The sequence below is a fragment of the Camelina sativa genome, chromosome 8, assembly GCF_030686135.1.
Source record: "Camelina sativa cultivar CO46 ecotype springtype chromosome 8, ASM3068613v1".
Classification (NCBI taxonomy): domain Eukaryota; kingdom Viridiplantae; phylum Streptophyta; class Magnoliopsida; order Brassicales; family Brassicaceae; genus Camelina; species Camelina sativa.
In genome coordinates, this window is record NC_141887.1 from 530,929 (window position 1) to 547,705 (window position 16,777).

Sequence of the window (16,777 nt, forward strand, 5' to 3'; positions counted from 1 at the left end):
ATGATATTGTTGCTCTTTTGTGATCTGTAATATACTTGAACCCAATAATTAGCTTCCTCAATCGCCAAGAAACATCAATGAAGTGTGCAGTTATTACCATGTAACTAGCACCTGTTGCTTTAGCAACCCATATGTCAGTTGTCAAGGAGACTCTTGGCTTACTAGCAACAATCCAAGTTTTCAGAGATGCTTTCATCTCCACATACATTCTAACAATGTCCTTTGTAGCTGTTCTTCTGGAATGTGGTTTGTAGAGGTTGACTTTGTTGCAAGTGGCAGCTCTGACAACACAATCATCTCATTTGAAGCCTCCCTGAACACTTCTTCAGTAACTTTTCCACTTTGAAGTTGTCCCTGATTGTTAATCACAGTCTGTGATTGTTTCTGCCTCCATGCTTGAAAATGCTTGCAGCTCTCCATATGAGCCTTCAGGTGAGAAGTCCCTGACTTTGAATCACAACCGTAAGACTTGTGGCAGTAATTGCACTTACATCGCTTAACATTGTCATCAAATCTTGTGAAATGTCTCCAGACAGTAGATCTTGTACTCGGCTTTCTCTTTGGTTGGTCCGGTTGTATTGAGCCTCCACCATCTGTTGGACCATCTTTCCTTTTGTTTCCACTCTCAGGTATCAAATTTGGGTCATCTTTCTCCTTGGCAATGTTGTCTGGAAATGGTGAGGAATCCATCTAAAAAGAAAAAGAATGCAAGTTAATAAACCAACTTATACAAAGCATATGAATGTTGTTTCTAACTAGAGAAGAGAACAATAATACTCACTACTAAGAATCGGGATTGAGTAGAAGACTTATATGGATCATACTTATCATTCACACTACTCAAAATTTTGTTTCTATCTAAACTTGAAAACCAACTTATACGAAGCATATGAACTTTCTTTCTAACTGGAGAAGAAAACAATAATACTCACTACTAAGAATCGAGATTGAGTATAAGACTTATACGGATCATACTTATCATTCACACTACTCAAAAATTTGTTTCTATCTAAACTTGAAAAACAAACTTATACGGATCATAACTTTGTTTCTAAGTGGAGAAGAGAACTATAATACTCACTTCTAACAAGAGCAGAGAACTATAATACTCAGAATCAGGATCAAGCAAACTATTAGCTAATATAATTTAGGAGTTAAGAATCAAGCAAATTAAAACCCAAAATCAAGCAACTAAAATACAGATTTAACTACAACTTGAATTCCTCTCAAAGAAAAAGAAGAATAATAGAATAACTAAGAAAGAATATGAATCATAGACTAACCGATATTGATTTCTTGATGCCTTTGATGGAGAAGACTGGGGCGACGAGAATTGTATTAGGGATTCCATGGAAAAGGTTTTGCCTTTATATGTAGAGAATCGCGAGAGATAAGGGAAGAAGATCATGGATATAATCATACCGGTGTATGGATCGCGAGAGATAAGGGAAGTGGAGATCGATGTATCTCGGAGGATCGAGAGAGAAAAGAAAACGGGGATCGGATGAGTTCGGGTGTTCTTCGGGTTTCAGTTATTATTTGATCCGGTCCGATATCCGACGGATTGATAAATCAATAATTGTTTGGTTATTGTCTTCGGTTCGGTACATATCTGTATCCGAGTTTTTCGGATCGGATACGGTTCGGGTAATCGGATACGAGTATAACGTCCAGGCCTAGTGGTAGGTTTCTATTATTTCTTCGCTACAACATTAACTTTATATGACTAATGGGCTTATTTTTATCATTCTTATCAAGCCCATTTTGTGTTTGGATATCATTGATGCCCATTATAGCCCTGTTTGTTTCAGTGTCACGCAACTCTTTACGGCAACTGTTTCTAAAACACTGAGTTTTGAATTTTTTTTTGTTTTTTTAAGTTGGGTTGTGTCGTACAGAGAAGAAAAAATAAGAAAAGTACAGATCTGAATTTTTTGTCAATGGCAATTTGATTTGGTTTTGCCGATCTGTAAAATGAAAAAAAATGAGCGACTGTCGCTGTTTCAAGCAAAGGCTTTGGGTTTTGTCGCTGCTTTAACTGGCGATTCCAAATTTTTAAAATTTTGATCGCTGAGTAGAAGAGATGAAAAAGAGATAAAGAAGATCTAAAAGTAATTTTATGAAGAACAGTCGCTGTCGCAGCGATTAACCTTTCGAACAAGGCCTATGTTTAGAACGATAAAATGTCTTACAGAAATTAACAAAGTTTTTACATTATTTTGTTGACAGAAAAAAATATTACACTATTGTTTTTAATTTTCTTTTTCAATGGAATTTCAATTTACTCTTTTTATGAAAAGTGAAAACGCAACGGGATTTACATGTACAATTAGACGAGAAAAGTAGAATAGACTAATAGTATAGGAAAATTTATTTGGCTAAGGAAATAAAAGGAAATTAGGTATCAAAACTAATACGTAAATGAACCAAAAAAAAAAAAAGATAGGATAAGATTTTCGAGTAAAGATAGGATAACAAAAAAAAGGAAATAAAGTATTAGACAAGGATTGGTTTAGTATTGTATTATTGTATAAGGATTGTTCGTGTGATCGTGTCTATATTACCTCAAACTCATCGAACCGACTCTAATATACATCGAGGTTAAGATACTCATCATCTTTCTTCTTCGATCCTCAGTTTGTTCATCAATCGAAAACATGGCTACAACTACTACGAAGATCTTCGGCTTTGTGCTCGTGATATTGACGCTTCTCTTGGGACGTTCTTGTTCAGCGGCTGTCTACAAAGTAAAAAACACGAACTCCGATGGATGGATTGCCAACAAAGACGTCTATGATTGGACCGAGGGTCAGGAATTCTTCCACGTGGGAGATTCTTTGTTCTTCGAATACAATCCCACCTTCAATGACGTTACCCTAGTCTCCGACGCTTTAGAATACGATCTTTGCGACTCCTCTTCTCCTAAAGCTGTTTACAACACAGGACACGATGTAGTAACCTTCACAGAACCAGGATATCACTACTTCATCAGCTCAAATCAAGCTCAATGCACTTTGGGACAGAAGCTCGATGTTCTTGTCGTTTATGACCTGTCACTTCCCATTCCTCCACCACAACCAAGCAAGATCCTTCTGTCCGGTCTAATCTACAGGGTTGGTGACTCGAGCGTTCCTAAAGAGAGTGACTTCTACTACTATAATAAGTGGGCTGAAGATAAATTGTTTCATGTCATAGATGATCTACAATCCGGAAACGAAGTAAACAACGTCTTAGAGATCAGCGGCGACCTAGAATGTATATGCGGCGACCCGACTTCTCCCCTAGTTGTGCACAGGACAGGACACGATCTCGTCACGCTCACCAAACCAGAAGCCTACTATTTCATTAGCTCAGAGACGACAGGCCACTTTGAGGCTGAGCTTCGAATCATTGTCGGACCAATACCCAATGCTCGGAAGGTGTCACCTATAGTCCGTCTCACAAGGTGGTTTCGTTCTTTTAGACCTCATCACCACTAAATATCCGGATCAACTACTCAAGCATATGCTACATTCTTGTTGGATTTGGTTCGAGATTATGTAACTAAAAGACTCTATTAGTTACATACTAGTTTAGTATAGCTAGTTCTTGTCTTTCATTCTTTCTTTAGAATTTTTTATATCTTGAAGTACTTCCAGTACTACTGTATAATTTCAGAATCAATTCAATAAAGAAGAGATTTTGCTTCAACGTTTCTACTTATTCTGATCATCATGAGAATTCCCTAACAAACAAAGTTTCATACATTGAATGGACTAATTAAATTTGCTAAAACAGTAGGATATGACTTATATATAATAAGACTTGAAAAGAAAGAAAACCAGATTTTTGCGTTGAATTATGCTTTATCTTTGTATTATATATTATTATTCCCTTCTCTATGGTATACCTGAAAAAAAAAATCATTCTAAATCATATCTGATCTTTTCAAAATTGAGCAATCAGTTAAATGGAGTCATATTGAGCAATCAGTTAAATGCAGTCATATTGAGCAATCAGGTATCCTCATTATATTCTTGTAATATCAAGAAATGTAATATATATATATATATATATGTTATGAACAAAATGCTGGAGATTAGTATGTACCAGCTGGTGCAGTACTTGGAGGTGGGAGTACATTGACTAACCCTTTGGCTATAGCCATAAGTAGATTTCTCTATATATAAAAAGGAAGAATCAGTTTGCTTTCCAACTTAAATTTATATGAACGTAACTAACAAGTTCCACTTTTTTTTTTTTTTGATAAAATGTGAATTATAATTACCAAAAAGGAACGTTACTTAGTACAAAATTTGGGGTAAACCAAGGAATAACTATGACACAAAAAAGTAAACAGTCATAGGAATTAGAGATGCTAGTAGCCATGAGCAAACCACTGAGCAAGGAGGCGACCACAGCCATTGCGGTGTATACGAGCAAGTAAGATATCCCTTATACTACGATCGATTTGGGAGAAGATCACAGGAGCAGAGGAGGTCATTCCTTCATGGAGCCGGAGGTTTCTTTCCTTCCATAGCATATAGATGGTGGCTTGAACAACTAAACCTTCTAGTGTTGATGAGAGGTGGGGAGATTTGGTCAGAAGCCAAGAGATCAGGGTGCTCCAGTTGACAAAGATGCAGGGATGGTGGCCAAGACGAGTCATGACTGTGGACCACACTTCTTCAGCGAAAGGGCAGTGGAGTAAAAGATGATCACGGGTTTCTACCTGAGAGTTGCAGAGGAGACATTCAGGTGCAATGTTCATTCCCCAGTTGCAGAGGCGAGCTTTAACTGGCAAGCGGTCCAAATTTGCAATCCAGAAATTTAAAGCATGTTTAGGCACAAAGTGTTTGAACCAAACCACTTTAGCCCAAGGTTGCAATGTAGCCGTCGGACGGAGATGATTCCAGGTTTTCTTAGTGGAGAACAAGGTAGAAGCCACGTCTCCTACTTCCCAAAGGTAAGTATCGTGTCCCCTATCAGCGTGAGGGGGTTGAGTGTTAAGCATCATGTTCCTCAGTGAGGCTACCAAGGAGTTTCTTGATCTGCTGGACGGTAATCTCCAACCTTCACTAGTGCAAGCATCAACAACCACAGCAGTAATGGGAATTCCTATCAGAGCAGAGCCGTTGGGACCCAGAAAATCCTTGAGAGGTCCGAGAGAAGACCAATTGTCAAACCAAAAGCTTGCGGTACGACCATCGCCAATATTACACCGAATTAGAGACTGCACCAACGGTTTCAACTTCAAGAGAGAGCACCAAATCCAGCTGGAATAGTTTTGAGGGACTGCATTCCAGTATGTGGCTCATTTGAGATAGTGTTCCTTCATCCATGCCACCCACAGAGAGCCACTATTGGAGAACAACAATCAAATAAGCTTCAGGTTGAGGACTTTGTTCCACATGAGCATGTTCCGCAGACCAAGGCCCCCTTCTGATTTTGGTAAGCAGATTGTCGCCCAAGAAACCTTAGGTTGAGTGCGTTTAGTGTGGTCGCCGGACCACAGGAAGGTGTTGCAGAGTTTCTCAATCGCTTTAATACATCCTTTGGGGAGACTGAACGTTGTCATCCAAAAGTTGACTAGCCCGTATATAACAGAAGATATTAACTGCAACCTACCAGCAAAAGATAGGCATCATGTCGTCCAACTATTGAACCGAGCAGAGATCTTATCAGTGAGGGGAGAATAGTCGGAACAACTGAGCTTCCTGGGAAGTAAGGGTAGCCAAAGATACCTTACCGGGAAACTACCTGTTCTGAAACCCAGCTCAGCGAGAGAGTTCGAGATTTCGTGACAGAGACCAGCGTGGTACAGCTCAGTTTTCTCTTTGTTCATTACCAAACCGTAAATGTTGTGGAAGGAATCAAGCGTCTCCGTTATTGCCTCCAGAGAAGAGACTTGACCATCAAAGAAGAGCATGATGTCGTCTCCGAAAGCTAGATGAGTGATCCGAGGGTTAACACCCAGAGGATGGTAGCCAACACTACCTTGTGCAAATTTGGCATCTAAGAGGTTAGAGAAAACCTCCATTGCCATCACAAATAGCGGAGGAGAAAGAGGGTCTCCTTGCCTGAGGCCTCTTTTACCCTGAAAATATCCACAAAGCTCACCGTTCACCTTTATTGAGAAGGATGTTGTTGTTAAGCAATTCTTAATCCAGATTGAGAAGATTGGAGGAAAGTCAGCAGCCTCAAGTAGAACTATGATGAAATCCCAACTCACAGTGTCAAAGGCCTTACGCAAATCCACTTTAAGCATACCCCTGGGAGAGATCGAGTCCCTGTTAGATCCTTGGACCATTTCTGTAGCCAGAAGGACATTCTCCACTAGAAGGCGCCCTTTGACGAAGGCAGATTGTGAGTTACTGATCATATCAGGGAGAAGAGATTGGAGTCTACGGGCTAGAATCTTGGATACAATCTTGTAAACAGCATTACAGCAAGAAATAAGCCTGAACTCGCCAATCTTATCCGCTCCTATTCTTTTAGGAATGAGAGTAATCGCTGTTGCATTCCATTGTTTGAGGATTTGGCCAGAACTGAAGAATTCTTTGACTGCCAGAGTAAGGTCCCCACCAATAATGTCCCAAGTTGCTCGAAAGAACTCCCCTGTGTATCCATCTGGCCCAGGTGATTTACTACGAGGAAGGGAGAAGGCTTCTTGTTTAATGTCTGCATCAGTAATATCAGCTTGAAGCATATCCTTTGTTGCTTGATCGCATTTGTACTTGGATAGAGATCTGATGAGATCCTCATCCTCAACTGAGATAGCTTGTGAAGTCGCCCCCAACATCTCTTTGAAGAAGCTCACACAATGATCTTGGACTTCTGATACTACCTCGATTCTTTGCCCTGAATCAGATACCAGGTAGTAGATGTGATTGATATCCCTTCTGCTGTTTATCATTCTGTGGAAGTAGGCTGAGTTACTGTCTCCACTTGTCATCCACTTGATATGAGATCGTTGTAGAAGAAACTTCTCTTCGGCCAAAGCTAGGCTATGCCATTTCTGCTGAGCTTGTCTCTCCAACCTTGCTAAGAGGGGGCCAGGATTAGCGAGAAAGCGAGCTTGGTGAGATGCTAAAAGATTCTGAGCCTCCTTTACTCTTGTTTCTAGGTCCGAAAAGTGCTCCTTATTAAGAATTTTGATGACCCTTTTAAGGAGTTTGAGCTTTTTGGAGAAACGAAACATTGCTGTTCCATCTATAGAAATAGAGTTCCAAAAGTCGGCAACCCGTGGGAGAAACTCCTTATTCTGGAAGAGGAAGTGCGACACCATAAAGGGTTTTTTAGTTCTGGTTTCAACACCCGTTATGAGGCAGCTAGGGCAGTGGTCCGACATTCTAGGGTCTCCAAAGTCTGCGTAGGAGAGAGGAAAATCCAGGTGCCAGCGAACATTAACCAGGACTCGATCCAGCTTCTTTGCTATAGGGTTAGCTTCTCTTTTGTTCCACCAGGTTAAAGCATTGCCTCTAATTGCCAAATCTGTGAGCTCTGCATTCTCGATACATTGTCTGAACTCCCGCATACCTTTTGTGATTCTTGTGCATCCAACATAGCTCTCTTGAGGACTGAGGGTTTGGTTGAAGTCTCCCATAACAACCCACGGCTTAGAGCAGATCATTGTATCCTTTGCTAGCTCCTCAATTTCTCTCCATAGTTGTTGCCTCCCATACTTGCAGTTAACCGCATAGATATAAGAGTATACCACTGCCTTATTAAAGTTTGGCATTCGAACGATACATGTGATCATTTGCCCGGATTTGGAGTGAATGGAGAGATTGACTCTCTGATCCCAAACCACCCAAATCCTTCCCAACTATGCATACTCATAATTCCCTTCAAAATTCCAGTCCGGAAACACAGAATGAACATATCTTTGAGACTTCCGCAGTTTGACTCTAGTCTCAATGATACAACCAAAAAGAGGCCTGTGGAGCTTGATCCAATTCCTTAAGCACCTACGCTTTACCTATTGGTTTATACCCCTAACGTTCCAACAAAAAGTGTTTATCATAATTAATGTTTAGATGGTTTGGATCTCCTACCCGAGGAGTTCCGGAGGTTCCGCTTTTCTTTTTTGGAGAGGACCATTGTGTACGGTGTTTCATCCTCTTCGCTATATTCTGCCTCGCTCGGGGAGCTCTCCTGCGAGGAAGATTCATGCTTGGAGTGCGATTCAGAGGAGGAAGGAGGAATGTTCTTCTGCGAGCTCTTTTGGATCCTTCTCTTAGGACTCGAAGGATCAGTAACTGCAGCACTAAGAGGGTTTAGCACCACCTCGAGGAGTGGATTGGATCGTGCTACCTTCTTAGACGTTGGTCTCTTTTGCTTCAAAGAGGAATCGCTATCGGATTGGGGTTGCTTGGCCACCCATTTTGTCTTGAGCTTATCTCTTCGTTCCTTTCTAGTGATGGAAGAATCCACCTCGGGAGGCACAACAACTTTCAGTTTCTGGAGTTTAGGACAGGCATCTTGAAAGTCACCAGATGACTTGCAAGCAAGGCAAGTGATAGGAGCCGAAGGGCAGCGTTTGATGTTATGGCCTAACTCTTGACAGTGTTTGCATATTGGGGGAAGTCAGGGACAGGAGACTGAAATCCGGTGAATTTCTCCTGACGAGAACTGAACATTGACCGCTTCAGGGAGGGGAGAGAGAGGATTAATGACCGTAAGTACCTTTCCAACCTCAAGGTTTGACATTTCTACGGTATTTTGATGGCATCAGATCGGGTGGCCCAACATTCCCGCAATGTGCTCGAACCCTTCTTCGGAGAAGAAGTGCGGTGGAACTCCTCGAAATTCAAGCCAAACTGGGACTTCGGTAAGCTCCGGAAGTGCAGGATTCAGTCCAGGTTCCCAAGCTGCAACAAACATCGTTTGTCCTTCTATCTGCCACATACCTTGGCTCAAAACTCTCTGACGTGTAGCAAAATTAGGAATGCGGATAAGAACTGTCCTTGGACCCAAATGCGAGATGGTAATGTCACGAGTTCGGTTATTCCAAATACCATTAAGAATGGAATGAAGAAGACCTCTTGGAGGAAGATTCCCGTGGAATTGACCAATGATAAAAGGTTCCAACCGTTTATTATTACGAGTGATAACCTCATTTGAGATTTGGACACACAACTCGCCATAATCCAGGGTGAAAGCTTATCCTTTCTTGGTCATTTGACTAGAGGAATCCTTGAGCAGATCTACCCACATAGGTTTTGCCTTGGATTGGACTTGTTCCTCCTGAGTAGAGGAAGCGGAGTGGAGAGACTGAGTTTTGGACACAATATCCAAAGGAAGCAGATCTGAGGGAGGGACCTCGGGGAGGTGCACAGATCTCTCCAATCCTAGGCAGGCCCTAGAAGGAGGAGGTGGGGTAGCAGTGGGAGCAACGGAATCATTTGTCCTTTGGGCAGGAATGGAGGAGGGAGGGTCTTGCGGAGCAGAGGAAGGTGGGGAAGAAGCAGAGGACGAAGAGGAAGGGACACCGGGGATTTGCGATTTGGGGGGAGGATTTTACGGTTTGGGAGGGTTTTGCTTTTTGGAAGGAGGTTTGCCGGGAGAGCGACGTTTCTTTGGCATATTGGGGGGACACCGCCGCCGGAGACGGCAGCGGCGGAAGCAAGGGTTAGGGTTTCTTTCCGCCTTTTTGTGTGGGGTGGATTTGCTTTCATTCGATGTAACTTTCTGTCATCAAAGTTTCATTTGTAATGATCAACTTAGCAAAATTCTCTCACCTTATTTTTATTGTCTTGATGAAGACTGGAGATGTCATGCTGAGCAATCAGGTATGCTCATTCTTGTAAAAAAAAAACTTTTGCGGTTAACCAATTTTGAAAGTTTTGTGATGGTTTAAGATGTGGGAGTTTGAGTTTGAAGCCGTTTCTTTATCACTAATTGTTGTTAGCCTAAAATTATTGGCTTTGATAAATCTCATGCATGTGAATTAAAATAATATCAAGAAATGTAGTGATCAAACTAGAAAATTCTCTCACCTTATTTTTATTGTCTTGAGGCTAAGACTGGAGACTTCATTTTGTCAATATATCAAACAAATCCAAGTCAATAGCATGAAATTGTCGTCACTTCTTCTAGCTATGATATCTATCTATGGATCAAAAAGATAAGATCATGAAACAAACATACGAGCTTTATTGTTGGAACTGCATAGTATATGATTCACTCTTTGGGTTTATCTAAAACCATGTAAAAGAAATAAAGAAATTAAATCAACTTTAGAACGTTCTTTTTTTTTCCCAATAGAAGAGGTGAATCAAAAGTCAGAAAGGATTAAATCTTCTACTACTCTAGAAAAAGGAAATAAACAAAATAAAATCCTAAAAGGATTAGGAATGGTACATCATTATATAAACAATGCAAGGCTACGTTCTCTCTTCACAACTCATCATTCATCAACACAACACAACTCAGCTTTCTCTCTGATTCAGATCTCACAACCTTTCTTTTTCCCTTGTCAATTTGTTCATCTAATCATGGCCACAACAATGAAGAAGATCTTCCTCTTTGTGCTGCTGGTGATAACAACCTTCACGGTTCTCTTTGGCTCTTGTTCGGCTACTGTCTACACCGTAGGGGACTCGGCTGGATGGATTGCGAAAGAAGGCTTGTATTACGAATGGGCCAAGGAAAAGGTGTTTTACGTAGGAGACTCTTTGGTCTTCAAATACGATCCCTACGTCAACGACGTTACTCAAGTTTGGGGCGCTTTAGAATTAGAATTCTGCGAGAGTTCTTCTCCTAAAGCCGTCTACAATACAGGACATGATGTGGTAACCTTCACGGAACCCGGAGATCACTACTTCATCAGCTCAAATCAAGCTCAATGCATACTTGGACAGAGGCTCGAGGTTCTTGTTGTTCATGACCCGTCACGTCCTATTCCTCCACCACCACCGAGCAAGATCCTTCCTTGTGGGGAAATCTACAAGGTCGGTGACTCTAAAGCATGGAGCGTTCCTGAAGAGAGCGACTACTATAACAAGTGGAGTGAGGATAAACTGTTTCATGTAGGAGATAGTCTACTTTTCGAATACGATAACCAAGTAAACGACGTCTTAGAGATTACCGGTGACCTTGAATTCATAACCTGCGACCCGTCTTCTCGCGTAGCCGTGCACAAGACGGGCCATGATCTCGTTACGCTCACCAAACCAGGAGTTCACTATTTCATTAGCTCAGAGACGGGTCACTGCGCGGCTGGGCTTAAGCTTCGAGTTGTGGTCGGACCATTACCCAAAGCCGTTACTTTCACCAATTTTCCCAAGAAGATGGATTTTTCAGCTATGGACCGCCTCACAAAGTGGTTAAGCACTTTCATACCCCAGCCCCATCACTAAAGTTTTCGTGTTTATTTGGTTTTTTCTTTTCCTTGTTTCTTCCTTAAGACCCAAGTTTGTTTAGTTCTTGTTTTCCAGTACTGATGTAACGTTTCAGATTTTATTCGTTATACAATACAATTTCAATTTAGCTCTTCCAATATTTTGTCTCGAGAGTCAAGAAGATCAAATAAAGGTTTTAAACCAAAGTCAAGAAGATCAAATAAAGTCAACCCCATCACTAAGCATCCGCTTTCTATTCATTAGCTAATTAGAGTTTCTTTAATTCTCTTGTTAACTTCTTTAATATTCTTTAAGTTCTTGTTTTCAGTATGATGTAATGTTTTAGATTTCTATTCATCATATACCGAAACATTACTCTATACAACTTCAGTTAAGCTCTTCCAATCTTTTGTCTCGAGAGTCAAGAAGATCAAATTAAAATTCTTGTTACTCAAGAATCTCCAATATTTCTTCTAGTGGTTAATCATGTTTCAGTCAAATTCGTGGCATGAGCTTATTTGGGCAAACAACTTCAAAGGTTAAGAAATTTAAATTTACGGTTAAGAATGTAACAAGAGATTTAAATTACCTATAGGAGGAAAAAACAGAGAAAAGCTGACTGTATCTGCATAACACAGCTCCAAGGTTGTTCTTTTTTTTTTTCAATATCTCGGGATGTTGTTCATATTACAGACATATAATCAAACTTATCAGAGATTCAATAGCAAAAACAGAGCATAACAAAACAAGCATTTTGACGAGTTTCCTTTTAAGGTCTCTCTCTCTCTCTCTCATTGTGAGAACTCTTGAGGATTGAACTTGACTGTTTCACGATATATAAGCTCCTTAATGTTCTCTTCTGACAAAGAAGGTTGCTCGAAATCGAAATTGAACGGCCTTACACACACCGGTTCTTCGTTTATATCATGCAGTGGGGCCAGATACGGGTGGCACAACGCCTCATCAACTAGAGACACAGAAACTTGCTTAGTAAAAACCGAAAACAGAGAAGAAGCAAATATATAAATATAACTCACCTGTGATGCGTCTGCTTGGATCAAAGACGAGCATTTTCTCCAGCAAATCGACTGCACCAGCTGACATGTTTGGGAATCTAGCAGCAAAGTTCTGTCTCGGGTACTGTGGAAGCTGTCTAACGTACCTTCTTGCGTTGTCACTCCTTAAGAACCCCAAGCTTGAGTCATCAGGCGATCCTATAAGCTGTTTTTCAGAGACTCATCAACAGATGCAGATGATACCAAGAAGAAACACTAGTATTGATGCTATGGATGAAACATATTACACTAGATTACCTCAGTGATGAGTCTAAGCTGATGAACATAATCTTTACCAGGAAACAACGGCTCTCGTGTCATTGTTTCACCGAGTATACAACCGACAGACCAAATATCGATTGCTGCTGTGTATTCTGAGCAATTAAGAAGCAACTCCGGAGCTCTGTACCACCGTGTAACAACATACTCAGTCATGAAGTCTGTTTCGGATTTGGTCCTGGCAAGCCCGAAATCCCCAAGCTTTAGATCACAGTTTGCATTCAGGAGCAAATTGCTGGGTTTTAAATCTCGATGCAGTACATTAGCTGAATGAACATACTTGAGCCCACGCAGCAACTGATACAGAAAGAACTACAAGCAAAAAAAAATGGAAACTAGTTACTAAACACCAACAACCCAAACTTCCAAAAAAAACACACAAACCAATGAAAAAGAACAAACATAACAAGCAATACTGACTACAACTGATATTGTTTCCTCAGATGCACTAACATCACAAATAGAATAAGGATGGCTCTAGCTTCCCAAACCAAGTAACTAGAAACATAAGATTTATCTGGCAAGATAAAAGAGGTAACATGAAGGATGAAGCATACCCGACAATGATCATCAGTTAACGGTTGGTTAGAGCGTATAATCTGGTGGAGATCAGTGTCCATGAGCTCATAAACAATGTAAACATCATTGAAGTTCTCTCTCCGTGGTGGTCTTATTATATCCTTTACAGCGATAACCTGCGCAGTAAACCAATATATAAAAAGATATTCACACACAATAATAGGTATTATATTATTTCACTAAAATGAAATCCAGATATGAAGTGAGTGCCGTACATTTTCATGATCCATGTGCTTGAGAAGCTTAATCTCTCTCAAAGTTCTTTTAGCGTCGATAATGTTATCAAAAGCATTACCAATCTTCTTGATAGCAACCTCTTCTCCAGTCTCTGAGTTTATAGCAGCACTAATCATCAAACATTGAACCAGGAGTTAAAAATTAAAGATCATCGACATATACAAAGAAACCCAGAAGAAGTTCACAATTCCACAGTTCAATTTGACAAGTTCCTAAGCACAAATCCTCTGAACAACACTTTTCCAAATTAGAGAAACCCTATCTACAAAATTCAAAAATCAAAATTATATTCCCAAATTCAAAAGAAGACTCACCAGACGATTCCATAAGCGCCTCTACCGATCGGGCGAAGAGGAGGAACATATTTTCTAGAAACTTCGAAGAGATTGCCATAGACATTATACTGGACATAGCTACCACCATGAGTAGGCACCCCTTTGCTGCTCTGATCACCTGAACTGCCGAAACAACTCTCCGCCGACATCGGAATCCCCAAAGATGGAACCCAACCCTAGATACACGCCACGGAGATATTGAGAGAGGAGGAGAGATGGGTGGTGGGTGTTGACATTTCTAAACAAATCTTATGATATAAAGTCTCGACCTTTTTTATTCATTCAACAGTGAAAGGTGGAAAAGGCTCCACTCGGGCGACCCGTGAACCCCCCTCCTTAAATCGGGTTTTTCCTATTCTTCTTCTTTGGTTTTTTTTCCTTTGTTAAAGTCAAGTCAATTTCAATTTGGTGTATTTGCTACTTTATTATCGTATATATACTATTAAAGCAAGAGTACTCCCTAGATTCAAAATAGACCGTGACTTTGTTTTAGTAGGTTTTTCATTAAAAATGATTAAAGAATCACTTAATTTAATTTAATTAACCTATAGTTTCGATTTTGACAAATAACCATTATACCCTTGGTCGATCACTAAAAATTAAGTAGGTCGGGACGCGGATCCTAAATTACCCGAGAACAGAAGAAAAAAAATCTGCGGATCTGTTTGTACTCCAGATTAATAATTTCCGGATCATGTATATTATTTGATTCAAGAATAGTTATTCATGTTTCCAAACAAAGGTGTAATCCCTATAAACAAGGAAACTAGTATCTGAGTATTTAATGGCTTCTGTGATATCAAATATTAACTACTACCATACTTAATCCCTATAATTATTACGAATATTAATAATAATGAGAAATCTTTAATACTTATCGATTGTGATTTTGATTCCAAAATAATCAATAGATTAAATACGAAATTGTATATATATGTAAACTTATTTGATTTGCTTTTATATTGTGAGATATTTACGGAAACAACAAATCAACTTAATACAATTGAATAAAAACAAATCATCATTTAGTTTAGATTTTTCAATATTTCCTTAACGAAATTATAGTAATTAATTATGATTAGTATAAATGGAAAGAATAAAAATGCAGAAATTATATATATGTAAAGTTGTAAACTAATTTACAGAAAAGGTGTATTGTATATCCCACATCGACTAAATATTTTGGAATATGGTTCATAATCACTATAAATATATGACTAATATGTTTTGAGTACAAATGAGTAGGAAGTTTGATTTATCAGGTATCCAAATTTAACAGTTTAATTTAGTTCTATATTTGAGCATATTTAAACTTTTAAAAAGTAAACATATTATAATATATTTATGTTTTTAAAAAAAGTTTAAGATATTATAAATATTTAAATTTTTATAGAATGTTTAAACTATATATTATCCAATATTGCGGTGTGTCTACCCTCTTACAAAACTACTATTCGATATTGCGGAGTGTCTATTCTCTTACAAAACTACTATCCAATATTGCGGTGTGTCTATTTCCGTGAAAAACTACATTCTACAAACTACTTACTCTATTAAGATTTCTAATTTACTGTATAACCCCAAATATACAAATAAACACTATATAAACAAAGAAAATAAGTCAAAATAAAAAACTACATTACAAAAATACAAATTACAAAAAAAATTAACTAACAAAATATATAATCTGGTGCTGTAGCACGGGATATCACCTAGTCTAAGTTAAGTTGGATATCAATTATATCCGATGATTGTTCTAAATTAATTAATTGATGCATGAATTTCATAGAACCGTAGTAGACGTTAATGACTTCATGTGGGAATGTCCTTGATATACAAGAATTTTAATATGACAACTTTTGTCCGGTTTTAGTGTTTTGACCAGGTAGTAGGTGTACAAGTCAATGTATGTCTGTCAAAACTATTATTTGACCATACAAACTAGGGACTTTTCACGGAATGGTCCCGTTCATTCACAGGTATGTTCAGCAAGCAAATGTATTTGATCAATTTTCTTTTCTTTTACTAGACAAATAGTGTTTCTGGCCATAAGCAGAAAGTTGAGTAATAATTATTTGTTAAATATTAAGTTTTTTTTTTATGAAAAAAATGGCATTTTCTTTAGTTGAAGATTGGTAATGATATTTTACCAACATTGCCGCTCCAGCTACGAAACTTATTTTCAGCAACGCAAACGCATCCATAACGACTAAAGAAATCAGACTAGCATGCAAAGAAGTTGTTCGACTAGAGGGCATAGCTACTAACGTTTCTGATAATATTAGATCTCATGCATATGTTCCTCAAGATCAGTCAAATCGTCCCTTGGTGATACAATTTCATCGTGAGGACATAATATTTTTTTTTATAATAATTGTAAAGCAATTTTTTTTGCTCTAAAATATTAAGCAATTTTTTTTGCTCTAAAATATTAAGCAATTTTAGAATCCGCCTCAGGTTCCTTTCCTTTTCTTGAACCCGATCCCGATTCCTTACCTTTTCTGGAACCCGATCCAGATTCCTTTCCTTTTCCCATTGAAGCAATGAAGACTGAAAGAGAAAGAAAAAGTATGAAAAGACCCAAACAAAGAAAGATCTAAAGGGGGGACGATGCTAAAATCTGAAATCTACCTGAGAGAAGCTAAATGGGGTGAAGGAAGACGAAGATCGAGGGGACAAAATATGTTTTGACTATCATTATTCATTTTCTATATATTATATGTGAATTTTTAAACAACCAACAATGTTCTTCCCATCTCTCTAGGGATGTTAAAATGGGTAAACCCACCCCATTAAAACCCACTCCATTTAAGTATAAACTCATTTAACCCCGTATATATTTCAAACCCATTTAAACATACACAGTCTCATTTAACATATTGAACCCATTTAAATATATAATTTTGGTGATAATGTGCAGTTTTGTGGCTTTGTAATTTTGGCGGGAATTTTTTTTGTTTGTGAGAAT

The 16,777-nt window shown here is 38.9% G+C and overlaps 3 protein-coding genes across 3 annotated transcripts; 2 read left to right on the plus strand and 1 right to left on the minus strand.

Annotated features, from left to right (window-relative positions):
• Positions 1 to 2,580: 2,580 nt before the first annotated feature.
• LOC104705347 (blue copper protein-like) lies at positions 2,581 to 3,532 on the plus strand. Its single transcript, XM_010421333.3, has one exon. It carries the CDS (start codon positions 2,658 to 2,660, stop codon positions 3,477 to 3,479), a length of 822 nt encoding a protein of 273 aa, XP_010419635.1. The 5' UTR covers positions 2,581 to 2,657; the 3' UTR covers positions 3,480 to 3,532.
• Positions 3,533 to 10,478: 6,946 nt separating this feature from the next.
• On the plus strand, positions 10,479 to 11,342 carry LOC104709080 (blue copper protein-like). Its single transcript, XM_010425747.2, has one exon. It carries the CDS (start codon positions 10,479 to 10,481, stop codon positions 11,340 to 11,342), a length of 864 nt encoding a protein of 287 aa, XP_010424049.2.
• A 608-nt stretch (positions 11,343 to 11,950) lies between these two features.
• On the minus strand, positions 11,951 to 14,216 carry LOC104705346 (mitogen-activated protein kinase 4). The gene is made up of 6 exons (XM_010421332.3): positions 13,789 to 14,216; positions 13,453 to 13,582; positions 13,216 to 13,353; positions 12,638 to 12,970; positions 12,362 to 12,545; positions 11,951 to 12,291 (listed from the first exon to the last, which is right to left on the minus strand). Exons 1-6 carry the CDS (start codon positions 13,956 to 13,958, stop codon positions 12,116 to 12,118), a joined length of 1,131 nt encoding a protein of 376 aa, XP_010419634.1. The 5' UTR covers positions 13,959 to 14,216; the 3' UTR covers positions 11,951 to 12,115.
• Positions 14,217 to 16,777: the final 2,561 nt, after the last annotated feature.

What these genes read in the sequence shown, in the direction of transcription:
- LOC104705347 (XM_010421333.3), top strand. Translation starts at nt 2,658, where the DNA reads ATGGCTACAACTACTACGAAGATCTTCGGCTTTGTGCTCGTGATATTG.
- LOC104709080 (XM_010425747.2), top strand. Translation starts at nt 10,479, where the DNA reads ATGGCCACAACAATGAAGAAGATCTTCCTCTTTGTGCTGCTGGTGATA.
- LOC104705346 (XM_010421332.3), bottom strand. Translation starts at nt 13,958, where the DNA reads ATGTCGGCGGAGAGTTGTTTCGGCAGTTCAGGTGATCAGAGCAGCAAA. An exon ending in AGCACATGGATCATGAAAAT is followed by an intron (nt 13,354 to 13,452) that starts GTACGGCACTCA and finishes TTTACTGCGCAG; the next exon opens with GTTATCGCTGTAAAGGATAT. An exon ending in TAACTGATGATCATTGTCGG is followed by an intron (nt 12,971 to 13,215) that starts GTATGCTTCATC and finishes TTTTGCTTGTAG; the next exon opens with TTCTTTCTGTATCAGTTGCT.